The 26338-nt window shown below is 43.3% G+C and overlaps 1 protein-coding gene across 2 annotated transcripts in view; it reads right to left on the reverse strand.

The window, feature by feature from the left end:
* The window catches only part of LOC126293695 (acetylcholinesterase-like), an 824325-nt gene that overhangs the window by 39675 nt on the left and 758312 nt on the right, over window positions 1-26338 (reverse strand). For both annotated transcript variants that reach the window (XM_049986998.1, XM_049986997.1), the window contains exon 9: window positions 16915-17078. In XM_049986998.1, the coding sequence (XP_049842955.1) occupies window positions 16915-17078 (164 nt within the window). The remainder of the gene's footprint in view (window positions 1-16914; window positions 17079-26338) is intronic.

Genomic DNA, 26338 nt, shown 5'->3' on the forward strand with positions numbered 1-26338 from the left:
GCATCGTCGACAGGACTGACTGCGGACCTTTGGTACAGAGCCGAGTGGAGGGTCTGAATCAGAGGCTGAGACGGTTCTGCGACCGTGTGGGCTGCAGATTCCTCGACTTGCGCCGTAGGGTGGTGGGGTTTCGGGTTCCGCTGGATAGGTCAGGAGTCCACTACACGCAGCAAGCGGCTACACAGGTAGCAGGGGATGTGTGGCGTGGACTGGGCAGTTTAGGTTAGATGGCCTCGGGCAAGTACAGAAAGGGGCAACAGCCTGAAAGGGTGCGGGGCAAAGTCAGGACATGCGGGGATCAAGCAGCAATCGGTATTGTAATTGTAAACTGTCGAAGCTGCGTTGGTAAAGTACCGGAACTTCAAGCGCTGATAGAATGCACATAAGCTGAAATCGTTATATGTACAGAAAGCTGGCTGAAGCCAGAGATAAATACTGCTGAAATTTTTACAAAGGTACAGACGGTGTTTAGAAAGGATAGATTGCATGCAACTGGTAGTGGAGTGTTCGTCGCTGTTAGTAGTAGTTTATCCTGTAGAGAAATAGAAGTGGATAGTTCCTGTGAATTATTATGGGTGGAGGTTACACTCAACAACCGAGATAGGTTAATAATTGGCTCCTTTTACCGACCTCCCGACTCAGCAGCATTAGTGGCAGAACAACTGAGAGAAAATTTGGAATACATTTCACATCAAGTTTCTCAGCATGTTATAGTCTTAGGTGCAGATTTCAATTTACCAGATATAGACTGGGACACTCAGATGGTTAGGACAGGTGGTAGGGACAGAGCATCAAGTGACATTATACTGAGTGCACTATCCGAAAATTACCTCGAGCAATTAAACAGAGAACCGACTCGTGGAGATAACATCTTGGACCTACTGATAACAGACCCGAACCTTTCGACTCTGTATGTGCAGAGCAGGGAATCAGTGATCATAAGGCCGTTGCAGCATCCCTGAATATGGAAGTAAATCGGAATATAAAAAAGGGAGGAAGGTTTATCTGTTTAGCAGATCAAGACGAAAATTTCTGTTCCGACACTGACAATGTTGAGTGTTTATGGAAAAAGTTCAAGTCAATCGTAAAATGCGTTTTAGACAGGTACGTGCCGAGTAAAACTGTCAGGGACGGGAAAAACCCACCGTGGTACAACAACAAAGTTAGGAAACTACTGCGAAAGCAAAGAGAGCTTCACTCCAAGTTTAAACGCAGCGAAAACCTCTCAGACAAACAGAAGCTAAACGATGTCAATGTTAACGTAAGGAGTGCTATGCGTGAAGCGTTCAGTGAATTCGAAAGTAAAATTCTATGTACCGACTTGACAGAAAATCCTAGAAAGTTCTGGTCTTACGTTAAATCAGTAAGTGGGTCCAAACAGCATATCCAGACACTCCGGGATGATGATGGCATTGAAACAGAGGATGACACGCGTAAAGCTGAAATACTAAACACCTTTTCCAAAGCTGTTTCACAGAGGAACAACGCACTGCAGTTCCTTCTCTAAATCCTCGCACAAACGAAAAAATGGCTGACATCGAAATAAGTGTCCAAGGAATAGAAAAGCAACTGGAATCACTCAACAGAGGAAAGTATACTGGACCTGACGGAATACCAATTCGATTCTACACAGAGAACGCGAAAGAACTTGCCCCCTTCTAACAGCCGTGTACCGCAAGTCTCTAGAGGAACGGAAGGTTCCAAATGATTGCAAAAGAGCACAGGTAGTCCCAGTCTTCAAGAAGGGTCGTCGAGCAGATGCGCAAAACTATAGACCTATATCTCTGACGTGGATCTGTTGTAGAATTTTAGAACATGTTTTTTGCTCGAGTGTCATGTCGTTTTTGGAAACCCAGAATCTACTCTGTAGGAGTCAACACGGATTCCGGAAACAGCGATCGTGTGAGACCGTACTGGCTTTATTTGTTCTTTTTTTTTTAGTCATCAGTCTACTGACTGGTTTGATGCGGCCCGCCGCCCTCTTCATCTCAGAGTAGCACTTGCAACCTACGTCCTCAATTATTTGCTTGACGTATTCCATTCTCTGTCTTCCTCTACAGTTTTTGCCCTCTACAGCTCCCTCTAGTACCATGGAAGTCATTCCCTCATGTCTTAGCAGATGTCCTATCATCCTGTCCCTTCTCCTTATCAGTGTTTTCCACACATTCCTTTCCTCTCCGATTCTGCGTAGAACCTCCTCATTCCTTACCTTATCAGTCCCCATAATTTTCAACGTACGTCTATAGCACCACATCTCAAATGCTTCGATTCTCTTCTGTTCCGGTTTTCCCACAGTCCATGTTTCACTGCCATACAATGCTGTACTCCAGACGTACATCCTCATAAATTTTTTCCTAAATTAAGGCCGGTATTTGATATTAGTAGTAGTCTTCTCTTGGCCAGAAATGCCTCTTTTGCCATAGCGAGTCTGCTTTTGATGTCCTCCTTGCTCCGTCCGTCATTGGTTATTTTACTGTCTAGGTAACAGAATTCCTTAACTTCATTGACTTCGTGACCATCAATCCTGATGTTAAGTTTCTCGCTGTTCTCATTTCTACTACGTCTCATTACCTTCGTCTTTCTCCGATTTACTCTCGAACCATAATGTGTACTCATTAGACTGTTCATTCCATTCAGCAGATCATTTAATTCTTCTTCACTTTCACTCAGGATAGCAATGTCATCACCGAATCGTATCATTGATATCAGTTCACCTAGTATTTTAATTCCACTCCTGAACCTTTCTTTTATTTCCATCATTGCTTCCTCGATGTTCAGATTGAAGAGTAGGGGCTAAAGGCTACAGCCTTGTCTTACACCCTTCTTAATACGAGCACTTCGTTCTTGATCATCCACTCTTATTATTCCCTCTTGTTTGTTGTACATATTGTATATGACCTGTCTCTCCCTATAGCTTCCCCTACTTTTTTCAGAATCTCGAACAGCTTGCACCATTTTATATTGTCGAACGCTTTTTCCAGATCGACAAATCCTGTGAACGTGTCTTGAGTTTTCTTTAGCCTTGCTTCCATTATTAGCCGTAACGCCAGAATTGCCTCTCTCGTGCCTTTACTTTTCCTAAAGCCAAACTGATCGTCACCTAGCGCATTCTCAATTTTCTTTTCCATTCTTCTCTATATTATTCTTGTAAGCAGATTCGATGCATGAGCTGTTAAGCTGATTGTGCGATAATTCTCGCACTTGTCAGCTCTTGCCGTCTTCGGAATTGTGTGGATGATGCTTTTCCGAAAATCAGATGGTATGTCGCCAGACTCATATATTGTACACACCAACGTGAATAGTCGTTTTGTTGCCACTTCCCCTAATGATTTTAGAAATTCTGATGGAATGTTATCGATCCCTTCTGCCTTATTTGACCGTAAGTCTTCCAAAGCTCTTTTAAATTCCGATTCTAATACTGGATCCACTATCTCTTCTAAATCGACTCGTGTTTCTTCTTCTATCACATCAGACAAATCTTCATCATCATAGAGGCTTTCAATGTCTGTCCTTCCGACAATCATATCTTTTCCGATGTCTTCACATTTTTCCTGCAGCCATTTGGTCTTAGCTTCCCTGCTCTTCCTATTTATTTCATTCCTCAGCGACTTGTATTTCTGTATTCCTGATTTTCCCGGAACATGTTTGTACTTCCTCCTTTCATCAATCAACTGTTACCCATGGTTTCTTCACAGCTACCTTCTTTGAACCTATGTTTTCCTTCCCAACTTCTGCGATGGCCCTTTTTAGAGATGTCCATTCCTCTTCAACTGTGCTGCCTACTGCGCTATTCCTTATTGCTGTATCTATAGCGTTAGAGAACTTCAAACGTATCTCGTCATTCCTTAGAACTTCCGTATCCCACTTCTTTGCGTATTGATTCTTCCTGACTAATATCTTGAACTTCAGCCTACTCTTCATCAATACTATATTGTGATCTGAGCCTATATCTGCTCCTGGGTACTCCTTACAATCAAGTATCTGATTTCGGAATCTCTGTCTGACCATGATGTAATCTAATTGAAATCTTCCCGTATCTGCCGGCCTTTTCCAAGTACACCTCCTCCTCTTGTGATTCTTGAACAGGGTATTGGCTATTACTAGCTGAAACTTGTTACAGAACTCAATTAGTCTTTCTCCTCTTTCATTCCTTGTCCCAAGCCCATATTCTCCTGTAACCTTTTCTTCTACTCCTTCCCCTACAGCTGCATTCCAGTCGCCCATGACTATTAGATTTTCGTCCCCCTTTACATACTGCATTACCCTTTCAATATCCTCATACACTTTCTCTATCTGTTCATCTTCAGCTTGCGACGTCGGCATGTATACCTGAACTATCGTTGTCGGTGTCGGTCTGCTGTCGATTCTGATTAGAACAACCCGGACACTGAACTGTTCACAGTAACACACCCTCTGCCCTACCTTCCTATTCATAACGAATCCTACACCTGTTATACCATTTTCTGCTCCTTTTGATATTACCCGATACTCATCTGACCAGAAATCCTTGTCTTCCTTCCACTTCACTTCACTGACCCCTACTATATCTAGATTGAGTCTTTGCATTTCCCTTTTCAGATTTTCTAGTTTCCCTACCACGTTCAAGCTTCTGACATTCCACGCCCCTACTCGTAGAACGTTATCCTTTCGTTGATTATTCAATGTTTTTCTCATGGTAACCTCCCCCTTGGCAGTCCCCTCCCGGAGATCCGAATGGGGGACTATTCCGGAATCTTTTGCCAATGGAGAGATCATCATGACACTTCTTCAACTACAGGCCACATGTCCTGTGGATACACGTTACGTGTCTTTAGTACAGTGGTTTCCATTGCCTTCTGCAACCTCATGTCGTTGATCATTGCTGATTCTTCCGCCTTTAGGGGCAATTTCCCACCCCTAGGACAAGAGAGTGCCCTGAACCTCTATCCGCTCCTCCGCCCTCTTTGACAAGGCCGTTGGCAGAATGAGGCTGACTTCTTATGGCGGAAGCCTTCAGCCGCCAATGCTGATTAGTTATCAAAATTTAGGCAGTAGCGGGGATCGAACCCGGGACCGAAGACGTTTTGATTATGACCACGGGTTCATAAGTCCCAGAAAGTATTAGGTACAGGCTCCCAGGTAGATGCTATTTTTCTTGACTTCCGGATGGCGTTCGATACAGTTCCGCCCTATCGCCTGATAAACAAAGTAAGAGCCTACGGAATATCAGACGGGCTGTGTGGCTGGATTAAAGAGTTTTTAGCATACAGAACGCAGCATGTTGTTATCAACGGAGAGACGTCTATAGACGTTAAAGTAACCTCTGGCGTGCCACAGGGGAGTGTTATGGGAACACTGCTTTTCACAATATACATAAATGACCTAGTAGAGAGTGCCGGAAGTTGCATGCGGCCTTTCGCGGATGATGCTGTAGTATACAGAGAAGTTGCAGAATTAGAAAATTGTAGCGAAATGCAGGAAGATCTGCAGCGGATAGGCACTTGGTCCAGGGAGTGACAACTGACCCTTAACATAGACAAATGTAATGTATTGCGAATACATAGAAAGAAGGATCCTTTATTGTATGATTATATGATAGCGGAACGAACACTGCTAGCAGTTACTTCTGTAAAATATCTGGGAGTATGCGTGCGGAACGATTTGAAGTGGAATGATCATATAAAATTAATTGTAGGTAAGGCGGGTACCAGGTTGAGATTCATTGGGAGAGTCGTTAGAAAATGTAGTCCATATACAAAGGAGGTGGCTTACAAAACACTCGTTCGACCTATACTTGAGTATTGCTCATCAGTGTGGGATCCGTACCAGGTCGGGTTGACAGCGAGGATCCAAAGAAGAGCGGCGCGTTTCGTGACAGGGTTATTAGGTAACCGTGATAGCGTTACGAAGATGTTTAACAAACTCAAGTGGCAGACTCTGCAAGAGAGGCGCTCTGCATCGCGGTGTAGCTTGCTGTCCAGGTTTCGAGAGGGTGCGTTTCTGGATGAGGTACCGAATATATTGCTTCCCCCTACCTATACCTCCCGAGGAGATCACGAATGTAAAATTAGAGATATTCGAGCGCGTATGGAGACTTTCCGGCAGTCGTTCTTCCCGCGAACCATACGCGACTGGAACAGGAAAGGGAGGTAATGACAGTGGCATGTAAAGTGCCCTCCGCCACACACCGTTGGGTGGCTTGCGGAGTATAAATGTAGATGTAGATGTAGACCTTCTTCGGAACAACAATAACATCTACAAGTGCCTAAGAAGACCTTTGTCAATAATTAAAAGAACACCATAGCTATACATTTATAAAAGAAAAAGATAGGGAAACATAAACAGTACATATTTACAAAGCCAAAACCGCTACTTAAGTTAATGGTGTACGCTTCAGTTTATGGCGGGTCATGGCCCATCGAACATAAGCCGGTGTGAAGTGGAGCGTACACCATTAAGTTAAGTAGTGGTTTTGACTTTGTACATATGTACTGTTTGTGTCTTCGTTTCTTTTTCGTTTATAAATGTATAGCTATGGTGTACTTTTAATCATTGACAAAGGTCGTCTTACGCACTTGTGGGTTTTATTGTTGTTCTGAAGAAGATTTAGTTATCTACGCCGAAACCTGGGTTAACACTTAACACTAGGTGCTTTTATTGCAATCGAGGCGGGTTTTTAGTTTTTTAATATATTAACCAACGATTGCTGACGCGCTGGGATGTTGAAGCTTCATAAATTCTTAAGCTCGTCTTGTTAGAGAGCAACAGAGTAGATAGGAAAGTGTGTGATGTTAAGTAAGTTGGGCCATTATACACTGCCGGAAAAAAATGGCGACACCCTCAGACAGTGTGCTGTGGCACCAAGGTGTGGTATGTGTATATTGAGGAGTTACAGTGTTAGCGATGCATTTGTCATGGTCACTGGCTTTCAGGAGACCTCTGTGTGCGCCGTCTGTGTTCTCTCTGCAGGCGGTAACTGTGCTGAGTTGAGAGCAGAGTAGCGGCTGCAACATTCATTCTAGCACAGCCACCCGGCACAGACGAGTACGTACTCTCGTTGAATGGATTCGGCCATTTGAATGGGGCCGCATTGTGGCCCTACTGGAACTTTATGGACGCATGGACTGCTGGAGATGTTGGGCACATGGCATCTGTGGTGAGTCGCTGCTTCCAACAGTGGCCTTTGGAGCATTTCCAGGTTCATCAACATCCACGTAGTTCATACGCATGTCATGATCTACGCGTTGAGCCAGCAGTGGTGGTCGACCGAACATCATCCAGGAGCGAAATCCGGGCACATGTTGCACCTGTTGTCCATGAGACACCACTAGGAACAGTGTGCTTGCAGCAAGACTAAGGACTGCCTCTGACCAGCCTACCAGTGGCACCACGACATCGCACAGCACGGCTACTCTGATGTCGCGAAAATTGTGGCTGCAGCTCTGTTGTCTTCAGTGGTGAGGGTGGGTGCTGTCTGTATGAGGGAGATGCACGGACACGTGACGCTATAGACCTGGCGAGCTGCCTGTTCCAGAGTGGATTCGCCCACGACACGCAGCTCCCGTCCGAGGCTTCGAAGTGTGGGACACCATCGGTTACACTATAAGGTGGGACTGCTAATTTTGATTTTTCTAAGTTATCAATGTGCACGTTAGAGATAAAGATAGAGAGAGAGAGAGCGCGCAAGTTATGTTACTCTTAAACAGTCTTTGGTCTTGCTGTGGCACATTCTTTTCCGCTGCGTAGTCTGATACATTCTTAGTTACAGTTTCGCAGGAGGTGGACGTATACAGTAGTGCTGTGTCGGCTTCTGATTTACCTGTTAGGTGAAGAAAGATTTATTGTAAAATACAGCAACGATGCACTGGCTGATCACCAAAGTCTTCGCCAGAAGATGGGTAGTATGACACTTCCCGAAACGTCGCGAGATATCAACGCTACCACCCGGCTGGAGACCCGAGAAACCTTCAACAAGAGTTTACGCCGGGAAAGTCCAGAGTCACTTAAAGTCAGTATAAATTTGAAAACTTAATAACCAAGAAATAATGTTGATAGAGAGGTAAAAACTAACACGCATGCTTGGAATGACATGGGGTTTTAGAGAACAAAAAAAAAAAAAAACACTAATGGCTAGACGGGTGTAAGATCTCTTCATCTACATCCATACTCCCCAAGCTACCTGACGGTGTGTGGCGGAGGGTACCTTGAGTACCTCTATCGGTTCTCCCTTCTATTCCAGTCTCGTACTGTTCGTGGAAAGAAGGATTGTCGGTATGCCTCTGTGTGGGCTCTAATCTCTCTGATTTTATCCTCATGGTCTCTTCGCGAGTTATACGTAGGAGGGAGCAATATACTGCTTGACTCTTCGGTGAATGTATGTTCTCGAAACTTCAACAAAAGCCCGTACCGAGCTACTGAGCGTCTCTCCTGCAGAGTCTTCCACTGGAGTTTATCTATCATCTCCGTAACGCTTTCGCGATTACTAAATGATCCTGTAACGAAGCGCGCTGCTCTCCGTTGGATCTTCTCTATCTCTTCTATCAACCCTATCTGGGACGGATCCCACACTGGTGAGCAGTATTCAAGCAGTGGGCGAACAAGCGTACTGTAACCTACTTCCTTTGCTTTCGAATTGCACTTCCTTAGGATTCTTCCAATGAATCTCAGACTGGCATTTGCTTTACCGACGATCAACTTTATATGATCATTCCATTTTAAATCACTTCTAATACGTACTCCCAGATAATTTATGGAAGTAACGGATTCCAGTTGCTGACCTGCTATATTGTAGCTAAATGATAAGGGATCTTACTTTCTATGTATTCTCAACACAGTACACTTGTCTACATTGAGATTCAATTGTCATTCCCTGCACCATGCGTCAATTCGCTGCATATCCTCCTGCATATCAGTACAATTTTCCATTGTTGCAATCTCTAGATATACCACAGCATCATCAGCAAAAAGCCTCAGTGAACTTCCGATGTCATCCAGAAGGTCATTTATATATATTGTGAATAGCAGCGGTCCTACAACACTCCCCTGCGGCACACCTGAAATCACTTTTACTTCGGAAGACTTATTTCCATTGAGAATGACATGCTGCGTTCTGTTATCTAGGTACTCTTCAATTCAACCACACAATTGGTCTGATAGTCCATATCCTCTTACTTCGTTCATTAAACGACTGTGGGGAACTGTATCGAACGCCTTGCAGAAGCCAAGAAACACGGAATCTACTTGTGAACCCGTGTCTATGGCCCTCTGAGTCTCGTGGACGAATAGCACGAGCTGGGTTTCACACGACCCTCTGTTTCCAAACCCATGCTGATTCCCACAGAGTAGATTTCTGGACTCCAGAAAAGTCATTATACTCGAACATAATAAGTGTTCCAAAATGCTACAACTAATCGATGTTAGAGATATAGGTCTATAGTTCTGCACATATGTTCGACGTCCGTTCTTGAAAACGGGGATGACCTGTGCCCTTTTCCAATCCTATGCAACGCTACGCTCTTCTAGAGACCTACGGTACACCGCTGCAAGAAGGGGGGCAAGTTCCTTCGCGTACTCTGTGTAAATTGCACAAAGTTTCCATCAGAAGTTGTAATTAGTGTCAAGGAAGTTGTACAGTGTACATAAAATTTCACAATACATTCGCAATAAATGTTCAAAAAATTTCTCCACCGAGTAGAATACATTTAGCATCATGCTTATGAACAGATTTTGTTGCTCGTTTCAGTGTCTCAGGGTTGTTCTTAATTTGGTCTATTCTACTCACAATGCGAGCAAGTAATGCCTCACGTGTATTGACTTTGTCCTCACAAACTATGCCTTTCATCGATCCCCATACACAATAATCCATTGGTGTTAAATCGGGCGATGTGGGTGGCCACTGACGTAGCACCACAACCAATCCATTCCTGGGGAAAATGTTCATTTAAATGTGCAGTAACGGCGTTGCTGAAATGTGGAGGTGCGCCGTCATGTTGAAAACAATGCAGAGAACTAACTCGTCTCAAGCTTAGCAATCGACTGAAAGATTAATGGTTGCCAACAATGACATAACGTATCTACATTCTTAATGGAAAGTAAACGAGTTTGCTTGTATAATAATTTTTGCTTCTCTGGATGTTCTGTAAACCTACTGCAGATACACGCGTGGGACATGTTTTATTCCATCCAGCAGACCAGACTTAAACCTCGTACAGATTTGAGATGGCGTCATATTATCGAAGTTGTTAATTTCAGGCCAATTTCTGTTACTAGCCGTAACTCCGTAATTAAACATTTGTTGAACTATGTTACATGAACTCTTTTCTTTAGTTTCACTTGCAGAATAACATATTAAGCTATTTGCGTATCTTCGTGAATCACACTGTATATTGAAAGGCGAGAAGAATACAGATTTCAATAATGTAAATGTTTTTCTAGATAAAAAGATCTAGGTAATGCTGGCTGTCTGATATTTGCAGAAATCCCTTGTGATCACTATACCGTTTTAAACCATTGTTGACTTTGTTAAGTATAGTATTGTTCAGACCAATGAAATGTGTGAAGATCACACGAACTTTTACTCTGTGTTTCTGAATACACACTTGATTCGAAAATCTGTCTCTTGGAATATCATTTCACAGGAAGAGTTTACTCTCCCTGTCCCACTGTTTAAAGAAGGTTTATCATTACGCATTACCACATTGCACCGTGTAGCATGCAACAGTTTGAATATTGTTTGGAAATTCTATTTAACAAAATGGATACCTAGCTTAGCCGCTGCCTGCTTGCTGTTGGCTATTGTTATTTCGATAAATCTGCAACAGTGTTGTCAAGACGCGAGGTAAGTGGAAATTTTGAGTAGGGCCAGATAACTGTTTCACTTCAGTTGCGAAGTTAATATAAAGACAAGTTGCATTCAAATTCAGGTTGGGTTGTTTTTTATAGTCAAAGACCAGCATACGAGTTTAAGTTGGATACATGTTGTTGTTGTGGTCTTCAGTCCTGAGACTGGTTTGATGCAGCTCTCCATGCTACTCTATCCTGTGCAAGATTCTTCATCTCCCAGTACCTACTGCAACCTACATCCTTCTGAATCTGCTTGGCGTATTCATCTCTTGGTCTCCCTCTACAATTTTAACCCTCCACGCTGCCTTCAAATACCAAATTGGTGATCCCTTGAGCCTCAGAACATGTCTTGCCAACCGATCCCTCCTTCTACTCAAGTTGTGCCACAATCTCCTCTTCTCCCCAATTCTATTCAATACCTCCTCATTAGTTATGTGATCTACCCATCTAATCTTCAGCATTCTTCTGTAGCACCACATTTCAAAAGCTTCTACTCTCTTCTGGTCTAAACTACTTACCGTTCACGTTTCACATCCATACATGGCTGCACTCCATACAAATACTTTCAGAACCGACTTCCGTAAATCAGTACTCGATGTTAACAAATCTCCTTCTTCAGAAACGCTTTCCTTGCCATTGCCAGTCTACATTTTATGTCCTCTCTACTTCGACCATCATCAGTTATTTTGCTCCCCAAATAGCAAAACTCCTTTACTACTTTAAGTGTCTCGTTTCCTAATCTAATTCCCTCAGCATCACCCGACTTAATTCGACTACATTCCATTATCCTCGTTTTGTTGTTGATGTTCATCTTATATCCTCCTTTCAAGACACTATCCATTCAACTGCTCTTCCAAGTCCTTTGCTGTCTCCCACAGAATTACAATGTCATCGGCGAATCTCAAAGTTTTTATTTCTTATTTGTTGATTTTAATACCTGCTCCGAACTTTTCTTTCGTTTTCTTTACTGCTTGCTCAATATACAGATTGAATAGCATCGGGGAGAGGCTACAACTCTGTCTCACTCTCTTCCCAACCACTGCTTCCCTTTCATGTCCCTTAACTCTTATAACTGCCATCTGCTTTCTGTACAAATTGTAAATAGCCTTTCGCTCCTTATATTTTACCCCTGCCACTTTCAGAATTTGAAAGATACATAGTTTTAGTAATACCTAGACTTTTTATAGAGTGGGAGATAAATTTGGGCTAAATTTCATGCCGAAAGACATAGCGGGAAATCTGCAACACTTGCAGTCGTATTTGGGTTTCTGCAGGGTAAAGTAACCGGTGGCCGCTACACGTCACAGGATGTCACCCGCAAGTTATTGGCATTTCTTCGACAGGGAGGTGACGTGCTTTTCCAGCAGAACAATGCACATGCACATACGGCTACTGTGACGCAGCGTCCTCCACTTGGTGAGCAACTATTGACCTGGCAGCAAGATGACGAGATCTCTTCCCAGTTAAACACATACGAGACACGGTGAAGCGGGAACTTACTCATTATCCAGGGCTCGCAAGAACCATTGCTAACTTGCAACAAAAGGTGCAAGACGCTTGGGACACTATCACAGGATGCCGTTTGGCACTTTTATGATCGTTTGCATGCGAGAACAGACGCCTGCTTTCTGTACTGATATGACTGTTTTGGCATCCTTTGCAGTGACATATTGTGGCGTGGCGGGTGGATTAATTGTTAAATGTTCCTATGATTTAATTAATGCTGTTGTTTGCCGTTCTCAACACTGGCTCTCTAACTGCAATATTGGCAACCAGAAAGTGATTAGCAAAACGTGAAGCCAGTAATTAGAATTCCTAGTGCCCACTTCATCTGAGAAATACATTTATAGCTACAGCTTATAGCTCTGAGGAATTAGATTGTCTAGGATTCATAATCAAAAACCATTCTCTCTAAAATGCTCACTATATTCTGAAAGTCACAGACCAAAAAGAATCCACACAATCCAACTACCAGAGCAGTTCAGAGTCTAATGCGCTGATGCAACTATAACTGTTCAAATTAAATGTTTTAAGTGAATGCTCGCCATAATTTGATGATAATGCTCATCAAACGCCACGCTAATAACCGTAGAATGTCTGTCATGCAGCGGCACATGAAAATACGACATACGCGAACTGAAGATAGATCATCAAAGTCATCCCAGAATTAACACTTCAATCGAAAATGATTTCATGGTTACACGTATCCCGAGTAACTTATTACTGCGTCCGTGGCTGTTTATATCAACGGTACCACCACGACGCGACTCCCGGCACAGGTTGTGCGCTGATCATCGTCTGGAGAGAACTGGGGCCTTTTATCCTCGTGCAGCGTTCTTACATATAAAGCCGCGGTGCGGACGGCTAAGGGAACGCCTGATTAAATTCACTGTCCCGACTAGCCGCTGGGCTAGTAATGCACCACTTTAAGTTATCGAATAAATCATTGCTTCCTTTGCTGATGTCCGATGAAGCTCACAATTTAAATGTGCAATCAGCACACAGGTAAGTAATAATAATAAAAGTCTGACGTGGCTAAGTCAAATATTTTGGGCGAGAGAATTAATTTAATTACACTACACACAGTAGACGAGCTCTGAACTTGCAATTTGGAGATACGCTATCGCTATAGTTTTATAGTTATCCTGATAAAACTTCTCACATTTTTATGATGATAGCGGATCTCCCTTCTACTTAAATTTAAACATCCTAGCTTTATTTATTCGCCTACTTAATCTATCTTGCTTCCTTAATTTCTAAGACAAAAACCAGAAAATTCTAATTTGTGAGATCCAGAATACTGTTTCTTCTAAATTATTATGCAAAAAGAATCTAAGTATAAATTTTTAAGTTTCTAGCTCCTTTCCGTTGCGCCAATGATTTTTACAGAAAAACGTCCAAATTTCGAAAATGGTTAAAGTTATTGAACTGATATTCAACACATATTGATTTAGTAATACTCCTGCTAGAAACGTTTCAGGTTATTTACTTCATTTTAAAGTATTGCGCAATATTTATGACGTCAGAGCTAGTTACAGCGGACTAGGCTGGCACACAATGGAAAGACTGATGTGAATTTTATAAGGCGTGACTAGGCTGCATCCCTACAATACGTGTTCCGTTTGGCCCGAATTCGTTATCGTACGCTGTTACAATCTACATCTACATGATTGCTCTGCAATTCACATTTAAGTGCTTGGAAGAGGGTTCATCGAACCACAATCATACTATCTCTCTACCATTAGCCGGCCGCGGTGGTCTAGCGGTTCTAGGCGCTCAGTCCGGAACCGTGCGACTGCTACGGTCGCAGGTTCGAATCATGCCTCGGGCATGGATGTGCGTGATGTCCTTAGGTTAGTTAGGTTTAAGTAGTTCTAAGTTCTAGGAGACTGATGTCCTCAGAAGTTAAGTCCCATAGTGCTCAGACCCATTTGAACCATTTCTCTCTACCATTCCACTCCCCAACAGCGCACTGAAAAAACGAACACTTAAACCTTTCTGTTGGAGCTCTGATTTCTCTTGTTTTACTTTGATGATCATTCCTACCTATGTAAGTTGGGCTCAACAAAATATTTTCGCATTCGGAAGAGTAAGTTGGTGACTGAAATTTCGTAAATAGATCTCGCTGTGACGAAAAACGTAATTGCTTTAATGACTTCCATCCCCTATCATATCTGCCACACTCTCTCCCCTATTACGTGATAATACACCACCCTTTCGATGTCCTCCGTCAATCCCACCTGGTAAGGATCCCACACCGCGCAGCAATATTCTAACAGAGGACGAACGAGTGTAGTGTAAGCTGTCTCTTTAGTGGACTTGTTGCATCTTCTAAGTGTCCTACCAATGAAACGCAACCTTTGGCTCGCCTTCAAAAATGGTTCAAATGGCTCTGAGGACTATGGGACATAACACCTGAGGTCATCAGTCCCCTAGAACTTAGAACTACTTAAACCTAACTAACCTAAGGACATCACACACATCCATGCCCGAGGCAGGATTCGAACCTGCGACCGTAGCAATCGTGCGGTTCCGGACTGAAGCGCCTAGAACCGCTCGGCCACTGCGGCCGGCGGCTCGCTTTCCCCACAATATTATCTATGTTGTCTTTCCAACTGAAGTTGTTCGTAATTTTTACTCCCAACTGCTTAGTTGAATTGACAGGCTCTGGAATTGTACTATTTATCGAGTAATCGAATTCCAACGGATTTCTTTTGGAACTCGTGTGCATCACCTCACACTTTTCGTTATTTAGCGTTAACTGCCACCTGCCACACCATACAGAAATCTTTTCTAAATCGCTTTGCAACTGATACTGGTCTTTGGATGATCTTACTAGACGTTAAATTACAGCATCATCTGCGAACAACCTAAGAGAACTGCTCAGATTGTCACCCAGGTCATTTATAAAAATCAGGAACAGCAGAGGTCCGAGGACGCTTCCCTAGGGAACACCCGATATCACTTCAGTTTTACTCGATGATTTGCCGTCTATTACTACGAACTGCGACCTTCCTGACAGGAAATCACGAATCCAGTCGCACAACTGAGACGATACCTCATAGGCCCTCAGCTGGATTAGTAGTCGCTTGTGAGGAACGGTGTCAAAAGCTTTCCGGAACTCTAGAAATACGGAATCAACTTGATATCCCCTGTCGATAGCGGCCATTAGTTGCACTGCACAAGAACGATGTTTACTGAAACCGTGCTGATTACGTATCAATACATTGTATGCTTAGAGGTGATTCATAATGTCTGAATACAGTATACGCTCCAAAACCCTACTGCAAACCGATGTCAATGATATAGGTATGTAATTCGATGGATTACTCCTACTACCCTTCTTAAACACTGGTGCGACATACGCAATTTTCCAATCTGTAGGCAAAGCTACGTTTCTAGCATTTGTAGACTTAGAGAAAGCTTTTGACAATGTTGATTGGAATACTCTCTTTCAATTTCTGAAGATGGCAGGGGAAAATACAGGGAGCGAAAGGCTATTTACAATTTGTATAGAAAGCAAATGGCAGTTATAAGAGTTGAGGGGTATCAAAGGGAAGCAGTGGTTGGGAAGGGAGTGAGACAGGGTTGTAGCCTCTCCCCGATGTTATTCAATCTGTATATTGAGCAAGCAGTGAAGGAAACAAAAGTAAAAATGGGGGTAGGTATTAAAATCCATGGAGAACAAAAAAAAAACTTTGAGGTTCGCCAATGACATTGCAATTCTGTCAGAGACAGCAAAGGACTTGGAAGAGCAGTTGAACGGAATGGATAGTCTCTTGAAAGGAGGATATAAGATGAACATCAACAAAAGCAAAAAGAGGATAATGGAATGTAGTCGAATTAAGTCGGGTGATGCTGAGGGAATCAGATTAGGAAATGAGACACGTAAAGTAGTAAAGGACTTTTGCTATTTGGGGAGCAAAATAACTGATGATGGTCGAAGCAGAGGGGATATAAAACGTTGAATGGCAATGGCAAGGAAAGAGTTTCTGAAGAAGATTTGTTAACAGCGAGTATTGATTTAAGGAAGTCGTTTCTGAAAGTATTTGTACGTTATGTAGCCATCCATGTATGAACAATAAATAGTTTGGACAAGAAGAGGATTGAAGCTTTCGAAATGTGGTGCTAGAGCAGAATGCTGAAGATTAGATGGGTAGATCACATAACTAATGAGGAGGTGTTGAATAGGATTGGGGAGAAGTTTACGGGAAAACTTGACTAGAAGAAGGGATCGGTTGGTAGGACATGTTCTGGGGCATCAAGGGATCACCAATTTAGTACTGGAGGGCAGCGTGGAGGGTAAAAATCGTAGAGGGGGACCAAGAGATGAATACACCAAGCAGATTCAGAAGGATGTAGGTTGCAGTAGGTGCTGGGAGATGAAGAAGCTTGCACAGGATAGATAGCCTGGAGAGCTGGATCAAACCAGTCTCAGGACTGAGGACCACCACAACAGCAACAACAGGTACAGATCTATCGCTGAGCTACCTGTCACCACTCTTGTCCTTCAAGGTGTTGAAGTTTTCGCCCTCGGCAATGCACTTGATGAGCGTAAACACGACGGAGAACAGTGGCCGCCGCTGCACTCACCCGGAGAGCGAGAACGTGGCGAAGCTGTGCATCATGCGCAGGCTGAGGTCCCGTTCGCTCTCGGTGAAGGGCGTGCTGAGGTTGAGCGGCCGGCCGAACACGTACTCCACCTCGTCGCCGTGGATCACGCCCATCCACTGGCCCCACGGGTTGCTGCTCGTCCGCTGCCGGCACACAACCAAAGGGGCGCTCAGTCACACACACACCAGCGAGTCTCTCGAACAACGTCTACTGACTAGTAGATAGTGTCGGAAGTTCCATGCGGCTTTTCACGGGAGATACAGTAGTATACAGAGAAGTTGCAGCATTCGAACATTGGCAGTGAAATGCAGGAAGATCTGCAGCGGATAGGCACTTTGTGCAACGAGTGGCAACTGACCCTTAACATAGACAAATGTAATGTATTGCGAATACGTAGAAAGAAGGATCTTTCATTGTATGATTATATGATAGCGGAACAAACACTGGTAGCAGTTACTTCTGCAAAGTATCTGGGAGTATGCGCTCGGAACGATTTGAAATGGAATAATCATACAACATTAATTGTTGGTAAGGCGGGTGCCCGGTTGAGATTCATTGGGAGGGTCCTCAGAAAATGTAGTCCATCAACAAAGGAGGTGGCTTACAAAACACTCGTTCGACCTATACTTGAGTATTGCTCACCATTGTGGGTTCCGTACCAGGTCGCGTTGACAGCGAGGATCCAAAGAAGAGCGGCGCGTTTCGTGACACGGTTATTAGGTAACCGTGATAGCGTTACGGAGATGTTTAGCAAACTCAAGTGGCATACTCTGCAAGAGAGGCGCTCTGCATCGCGGTCTAGCTTGCTGTCCAGGTTTAGAGAGGGTGCGTTTCTGGATGAGGTATCGAATATATTGCTTCCCACTACTTACACCTCCCGAGGAGATCACGAATGTAAAATTAGATAGATTCGAGCACGCACGGAGGCTTTCTGGCAGTCGTTTTTCCCGCGAACCGTACGTGACTGGAACAGGAAAGGGAGGTAATGACAGTGGCAAGTAAAGTGCCCTCCACCACACACCTTTGTGTGGCTTGCGGAGTATAAATGTAGTAGATGCAGACAGCTGTGGGGGTTCGTACTTAAAGTACAAGTCTATCAGTACCAACTATTTTCCTAAATTTCGCTATTGAAGGAGCGGCGAGGGGATACCTTATGCCCACCACAATCAATATATATATATATATATATATATATATATATATATATATATATATATATATATATATATATATATGTTGCTCTTCTGTTAGATTACTTATTCTTCGTCCAGACTCTTGTCATAACACTTCTACACCTGCTTCCCTTATATATATTCCCTCAATTAGGCCTGTTATAAATAATATTGTGGCGCACTAAAGTGCGCCTCAGTTATTTATAATAGGCGTAATATATATTATTTTCGATTATTCCATTTTGAGAGAGCGACTGAACTTCAATAATCATAATTTCTTCTTCTTTCTTCGTTCTTCCCAAATTCTCTTCATACGTTCAGTGTGTTCCCTCCTACGTTCTTCCGATCATCTTTTTCCCGTTCTGTTCTCCGTGTTTTCTTGCTTAAGTGTTTGTTTCTGTATGACGTTTCTAAACTGTCCTATTGTTTATGTTGTCTTGTGAATATATATTGCGCCTCATTATTATTTATAAAAGGCCTAATCGCAGGTAAACGTATGAAAGGAAAAACCGCTGACGAAAACTGTGATTCAGTTCCAGTTCAACATTTAAGCGACGAGTAATTAATATCTCCGTGTAATAGTGAACAACGTGAAAATATATCGGAGTAAAATGCCCTAGCCTAAAAGCAACTTTTTCATCAATAGTGCTGAAAAGACAAATGACGGCGGGGGCAACGAAACCGACCAAGAAAGGGAAGCGCTTGTAGCAATGTTACGACAAGAGTCTCAACGACATTTATAAAACTATTGACAGAAAACTAAAACCCCAGCGAAGCGGGTTATTATCAGCTGGCAAATAAATAAAAGAAATTTGATTAACTGTTAACTTTGATTAACAATATTTTTTTAAATAGATATTGATCTATAAGTAGGATCGAGAATCTGCAAATATTGTATCTTCCAGCCCAATCTCAGCAATACCAACGCATTTCCCATAATGTGTACACCAAGGGGACAGGACCTCATGAACACCACAAAAAATTATAAAAGGTAGAAATTTCGTTAACTGTTGTTGACGTTTGTTCAGAACATAGTTTACGAAGGTATATTGATGTGCAAGAAGATCCTGAACCTAAAAATTAGAATATGACGTTTGTTGTGTAAACACAGATTCACTATTAACGTGTAAAACTTAAATTTTTGGGATACATTTCACTGTAAAATTTAAAACAATTATGAAATATGGTATAAATATCATTGGAAAGGAATAATATTTTTTCTAATTTTTTTAAAAATATAAGTACATGTCTAGATTACAGCTAATCCCTCCCCCCCCCCCCCCCCCCAAATTGTTATTGTGAGGGTAAAGGTCAATTTTCAGAAAACTGTTGAAAAAGTGCTGTAAGAACAGTCATGCGCAGTAACTCTGAATAAAATTTTCTCCCGCTTCCAGTAATGTCAAGAGAAGGAAATGCCACGAGCTTTAGACTAAGCACTAAACGGGTATTGCCAAGTGGAACGACGTTTGATGAGCTGCTGAAATGAAATGAAATGTCATGTGACGAGGGCTTCCCGTCGGGTAGACCGCTCGCCTGGTGCAAGTCTTTCGAGTTGACGCCACTTCGGCGACTTACGCGTCGATAGGGATGAAATGATGATGATTAGGACAACACAATACCCAGTCTCCGACCCAGCCGGGAATCGAACCCGGGCCCTTTGGACTGACAGTCTGTCGCGCTGACCACTCAGCTACCGGGCCGGACTGATGAGCTGCTGGTACGCCATTAAATACTCTAGATGTCGGCTGTTACGTCACATGTGCTCGCCGCATAGTTTTGCAGCTGCGAGCAGCAGTAACGTCAGACCGAACACTTAGACTATTCAAGGCGATATAAAATTTAGGAGATCGTAGAGGATGAAGTTTGGAACATTTCGATATAAGGAACTTATTGCCGAAAACGTGAAATAAAGTTTGTTCACCACTATTTTCTTTATACGCTTTCGGTAGGCAAAATGAAACACCAGAACAATGTACGCAACTGACCATAAAACTTACTACACCAAGAAGAAATGAAGATGATAAATGGGTACTCATTGGACAAATATATTATACTAGAACTGACATATGATTACATTTTCACGCAATTTGGGTGCATACATCCTGAGAAATCAGTACCCAGAACAACCACCTCTGGCCGTAATTGCGGCCTTGATACGCCTGGGCATTGAGTCAAACAGAGCTTGGATGGCGTGTACAGGTACAGCTGCCCATGCAGCTTCAACACGATACCACAGTTCATCAAGAGTAGTGACCAGACCTTTTCAGTTGGTGAGAGATGTGGAGAATGTGCTGGCCAGGGCAGCAGTCAAACATTTTCTGTATCCACAAAGGCCCGTAAAGGACCTGCAACATGCGTTCGTGCATTATCCTGCTGAAATGTAGGGTTTCGAAGGGATCGAATGAAGGGTAGAGCCACGGGTCGTAATACATCTCAAATGCAACGTATACTGTTCTAAGTGCCGTCAATGCGAACAAGAGGCGACCGAGACGTGTAACCAATGGCACCCCATACCATCACGTAGGGTGATACGCCAGTATGGCGATGATGAATACACGCTTCGAACATGCGTTCACCGCGATGTCGCCAAATACGGATGCGACCATCATGATGCTGTAAACAAAACCTGGATTCATCCGAAAAAAATGACGTTTTGCCATTCGTGCACCCACGTTCGTCTTTGAATACACCATCGCAGGCGCTCCTGTCTATGATGCAGCGACGAGGGTAACCGCAGCCGTGGTCTCCGAGATGATAGTCCATGCTGCTGCAAACGTCGTCGAACTGTTCGTGCAGACGGTTGTTGTCTTGCAAACGTCCCCATCTGTTGACTCAGGAATCGAGACGTGGCTGCACGATCCGTTACAGTCATGCGCATAAGATGCCTGTCATCTCGACTGCTAGTGATACGAGGCAGTTGGGATCCAGCACGGCTTTTCGTATTACCCTCCTGAACCCACCGATTCCATATTCTGCTAACAGTCATTGGACCTCGACCAACGCGAGCAGCAATGTCGCGATACGATAAACCGCATTCGCGATAGGCTACAATACGACCTTTATCAAAGTCGGATACGTGATAGTACGCATTTATCTCCTTACACGAGGCATCACAACAACGTTTCACCATGGAACGCCGGTCAGCTGCTGTTTGTGTATGAGAAATCTGTTGGAAACGTTCCTCATTTCACCACGTTGTAGGTATCGCCACCGGTGCCAATCTTGTGTGAATGCTCTGAAAAGCTAATCATTTGCATATCACAGCATCTTCTTCCTGTCGGTTAAATTTCGCCTCTGTAGCACGTCATCTTCGTTGTGTTGCAATTTTAATGGCCAGTAGTGTAGTTTGGAAAATGGTTATTGACAGTAGAGTTGAATAAAATACTGTAAACAAAGTATGTGGCCTCACTATTGTACAATTAATGTTCAATGTGACGACAATCGACTTCGGTACCTAACATCCAACGACGAATCATGCGTTGCCTGATTCTCTGTAATCTTTGTGTTTGATCCTTGTACGGTTAAAAACACATATGGATGTTCAATATGAAATGGAAACTGTTACACCAGAAGTCATCCCTTATGCATTTAATTTATTTATACGACAAGTTTCCGCGTTCAATTACACTGTCTTCAGGTCTCGTTGCGGCGTTTATGACACGTCCGTCCCGCCGTTTATTGCATTTCTGTTGCTGTGTTTCAGTGCACTGTATAGGGTGGATTTTGTTACGAGAGGCTGGCGAGTAGGTTGGATGACGCGGCAGTCTCATGGAACGGCGCGCCAGATGGTCTCGTAGCGTGAGAATTCCCGGGCGAGCGAGGCCGTAAGTTACTGGCAGGAGCAGAGGGAATCAAAACTATAGTTCAATTCTTTTGTCTTGGCGGTTCGCGCATGCCCGCCCAGACGCGGGAGACTGCTGCGTTGCCAGTTGTACGCGCCAAGAGAAGCAGCGCGATAGTATAGTATAGTATGGTTGGCAAACTTACGTTTAGGGGGGAGTGCGCAGTTTATGAAGTAAAGCCATCACGGCCGCATTAACCCTTTCGCTGCTACAGAGACGTGCTCCCCGCATTCCGCGCTGTACGCGATTTTGTCATCACTGCACTGCTCGCCTGTACAGACACACGGTCTTTCGACTGCTTTGACACACTTTATCATTCGATTTCATAAAAACTATTTCGCCCAAAAATTTGATTTTTACACATCATCGTTACTGATACCTTCCCCCCATAATTTTGTTTCGATGTTCAACGCAGTTATTGTGCAGCATTAGATGTAGTAAACCACTGCCCAAAATTTTGAAGAGTTTGCAGAGGTAAAAGTCCATAGTGTATACTTTCCATATGGTCGATTTTAGTTGCCACTAGAAATTTCAAAAAATTACGTTCAAACGAATAAAATTCATAAAGTAATACAATTCGATATTGTTTTAAAATAAACTTGTCGTTCAATGGAACCTCTGATGGACTTTATATTAGCACGCAAAATACAAACACTGTTCGTATGACTATGAATTACTCACGATTCGTCGAAGTACAACAGGAAGTACACAATTATCGCTGTTCTTTATTGCGAAAAAGCGGTTTTGTGAGAGTGATACAAACACCTTTCCTTGCTATCGCCTGAATTAGGAGGCTTATTGGTGGTTTGGTTTAATTAATTAATAGAATATGAAGCAATTGGTAAAAAGAATGCTTTTTCCAAACTTTCTGTAAAAGGAAGTCTGCTATGAAAACATTGCTTTTGTTCAGTTACTTTATTTATGACTGAACGTTCCTAAAACTGAAGACACTCGTCCGTGCTCTGCACTGCAGTGGAGCTCTGGCAACGTCGTTCTCTGTTCATTGGCTGACTGTGTTTTGTGACGTCAGATGCGCAGAACGAACCTAAACTCGGCCGCCGTCATAAATGACGCGCACTTTAGACATGATTGTCTTAATGGGATTGCCGCGATCGTTCATTAAATAAAAATTCAGCCCGTCACTGAAAATAAAAAATAGCTACCAAAGACTGAAATGCCATATTTTTATTTTAGGAGCAGAGGAAGACAGCGGGGATTGATTACTACGCGGGGCTCCAAAAGGCGAATCTCGTTGTACTAGTATGTACTGTTTGGAAATCTGCATGCAGCTCCGACCGTGCTGCTGATGTCACTAGCGCTGAAAACTCACTCAGTACATCAGGAAATGTTAATTACAAATTTTAGTTAGTTTTTATTGACGGAAAATATGGACAAATCACACGTGCGCCCTGAAACGGCATGCGCAAAACTGTTAAGATAGCTCAGTACTAGTCTGCGTTCGGTTTCCGAGGTGGCGGAAAGCGAACTAGTGTGTGAGAAGCGGGACAGAAGAAGAGACCATGGCACTAGGAAGAAATGGGGTAGAACAACTAGAAAAAGGAGAGAGAAAAATACTGGGATAAATACTAGGTCCCAAAAGAGGTGGATGCAAAGACCTAGGGAAGAATTGTAGTGGAACATGGGAACAATATCCGCGGAAATCAGACTCAAAAGGGCAAGGTTTGCTGGGCATGTAGTTAGGATGAGTATGGACAGAATGACGAAGAGAGAGTGGGAAACAGCAGGGAGGACAAGGGGAAAGACAGGAACCAAGTGGGTTGTTGATCTTCGAAAGGACTGGTTGGAACTGGGGTAGCGAGGTCGATGGAAAGGAAAATTGGAGGAAGAAATATACACCGACCAATATGCCAGAGATCAATGACAGAGAGGAATACAGGAAAAGATTAGAATGTCACTAGTGGAGCCGCTAGGAGAAACGGAAACTGAAGATCTCGGAAGAAAAGCGGGAGAGAAGAAGAGAAAGAATGAAGAGGTTCTGGGAGAAGAAGAGGAAAATGCAGTCCACGAAGGGGTTATCCGTGGTCCTACAGAGGCCATTAACGCAAGAAGAAGAAGAAGAAGAAGAAGAATAAGTACAACTCCACCCAAAGACGGAATTAATTCTTAATTTTGCCTCATAAAACATATTTGTGAGATCTCATGTTGATTGTAAGCTCGTTATGAACCGCGCGACTGCTACGGTCACAGGTTCGAATCCTGCCTGGGGCATGGATGTTTGTGATGTCCTTAGGTTAGTTAGGTTTAAGTAGTTCTAAGTTCTAGGGGACTGATGACCTCACATGCTCCATACCTCTCAGAGCCATTTGAACCAACGTATACGCAGTTTGTTTTTCCAAGGCACAGGACAGTGCAGCACACAGTCACACAGCTTTCAGTAGACGTGCGTGGTTCCAAGAACACCGGCACGACTTTACTGTACTCCACTGGCCAACACGGTTCTCGGATTTACACCTGGATCGGACAGTTCGCACCGTGGATCCTCAACCGAGGAACCTGGCGCAGATGGCCGCGACGCTGCAGCCGACACGGCTCCACGTGTCTGCCAGAACCTTCCATTATGCCGGGTTTCGCAAATGGTGACATTCATGTTACTGGACAGTGTAGAATATTACGTTAGAGGTTTAACACAGTAAGGCGAGTATTACAGTTACAAACTGTGTACATGTCTTAGTGATCGTATTGAGATCGTTGGCGCTGAAAGTTATTGCAACGTTCATTTGAGTTTGTACTACCTGGCATGAGCAGTTTCGAAATGAAACCATCGGAACAGTACGTACTTTTGATACAAATTTGTTAAATTTCGGGTCCATTCTTGCTTATATTTTTGGACAGTAGTTTATTTTAGGCATTATGAGTTCATGGAAGATTGTGTCTGGGAAAAATGCGAAATTACTTTCAAATAAAGATCATGCAATGATGAGTCCTTGGAAGGTATATGGTATATTCATGTGGAAGTGGAACAAGTACTTTGAGAGAGTTGAGTGTTTCTTTTTGCCAATTTCTTCTTGTGTTCACGGGTTATATGATAATATACTTGAGAAAAATTTTTAAATTACATTCCAAAGTGAAACCGCCTGGGGAACGTGATGGATACTCCACAGCACCTCTACTGCCTAACCATATTCCTGTTAGATTTTCGTCGACATACGTCCTAGCACGATTTTTATAGTGGGCTGGGGCACCATCTTGTTGAAAGTGAACTCTTCCGTCTCCATACACGTCTCAGATGGCAGGTAAAATGGATGTCTGAAGCTTCTGAAGGTACACCTCACAGCTAACTGTGCCGTCAAAGGAGAATGGCCCAATCCAGCCTCGGTAAGACAACCCACACCACACATTTACTCCTGGCAAATTCACGGCTTTGCCTACATGCACGTTCGGATTTTCGGCGGCCCAGTAGATGCAATTGTGGCGATTTACTGTCCCATTGAGTTGGAACTGTGCCTCATCAGACCACACAATCATGTCTGCAAACTCTTCATCGTTGCGCACCGTGTTAGTAAACCACTCGCAGTACTCCATTCTACGATCTGCGTGTTCATTGCGTGTAGCAAATCGTGGGATGTAGCACTTCCACTTTGCTGTCTTCAAAATTCGCCGAACGCTTGAGCGACTCACTCCAGTTTCACGGGCACACTGTCTCACAGACTTATGTGGCGAGCGAGTGAATTGTTGTAACACACGACTGGAGTTAGCTGGACTTATTACTGTTACAGGTCGTCCAGATCGTTCTTTGTGTACATCTTTAACACAGCCTTCGGCTTCAAATTTGTTTCGAATGCGACGAATCGTTAAACGTGGCGGTGGCTCTGTTTGATTCTCATTTCGCCATTGCGGTTGAACCTCATTAATGTTTTCGTACTTAAAATACCACTTCAAAACTGACTTCCTTTCATCGAATGTATGCCTTGCCCCAGCCATGTTTACTCGAGTAACTAGGTGCAACTAAGAACAAAACACTATCTGGCGACTGTCATCTGACAAAACAAAACAACGCAATACAACTCTTGCGTGGCGATTGCCGGAACTAAACCCAAACTGTTACACTACCCAAGACGAGGCAGCTCCGTCAATTAGTTTGTGAGTTTTGGACTTTTAAACAGTGAGTACATTTTTGTGGACCCCTCTGTATTTAAAGAGCTTAACATCAGCTGTAAAGTTACAAAACATAGATACACCCATATTCATGGACAATGACTGTAGTCAACTGCTGGAGAAAACAGTACAGCTGTTTCTTAAACAGTTAACGCTCCATCTACAGCTGACAGCCTGTTGTCAGCGTTAGCCAATCAGTTATAAGTCATGACAATTATCTACAAAAACATTCACCTATTAGTAAGTAACACGTCAAAATTACGTGGAATAATT

This window comes from Schistocerca gregaria, chromosome 10 (assembly GCF_023897955.1).
Source record: "Schistocerca gregaria isolate iqSchGreg1 chromosome 10, iqSchGreg1.2, whole genome shotgun sequence".
Taxonomy (NCBI): Eukaryota; Metazoa; Arthropoda; class Insecta; order Orthoptera; family Acrididae; genus Schistocerca; species Schistocerca gregaria.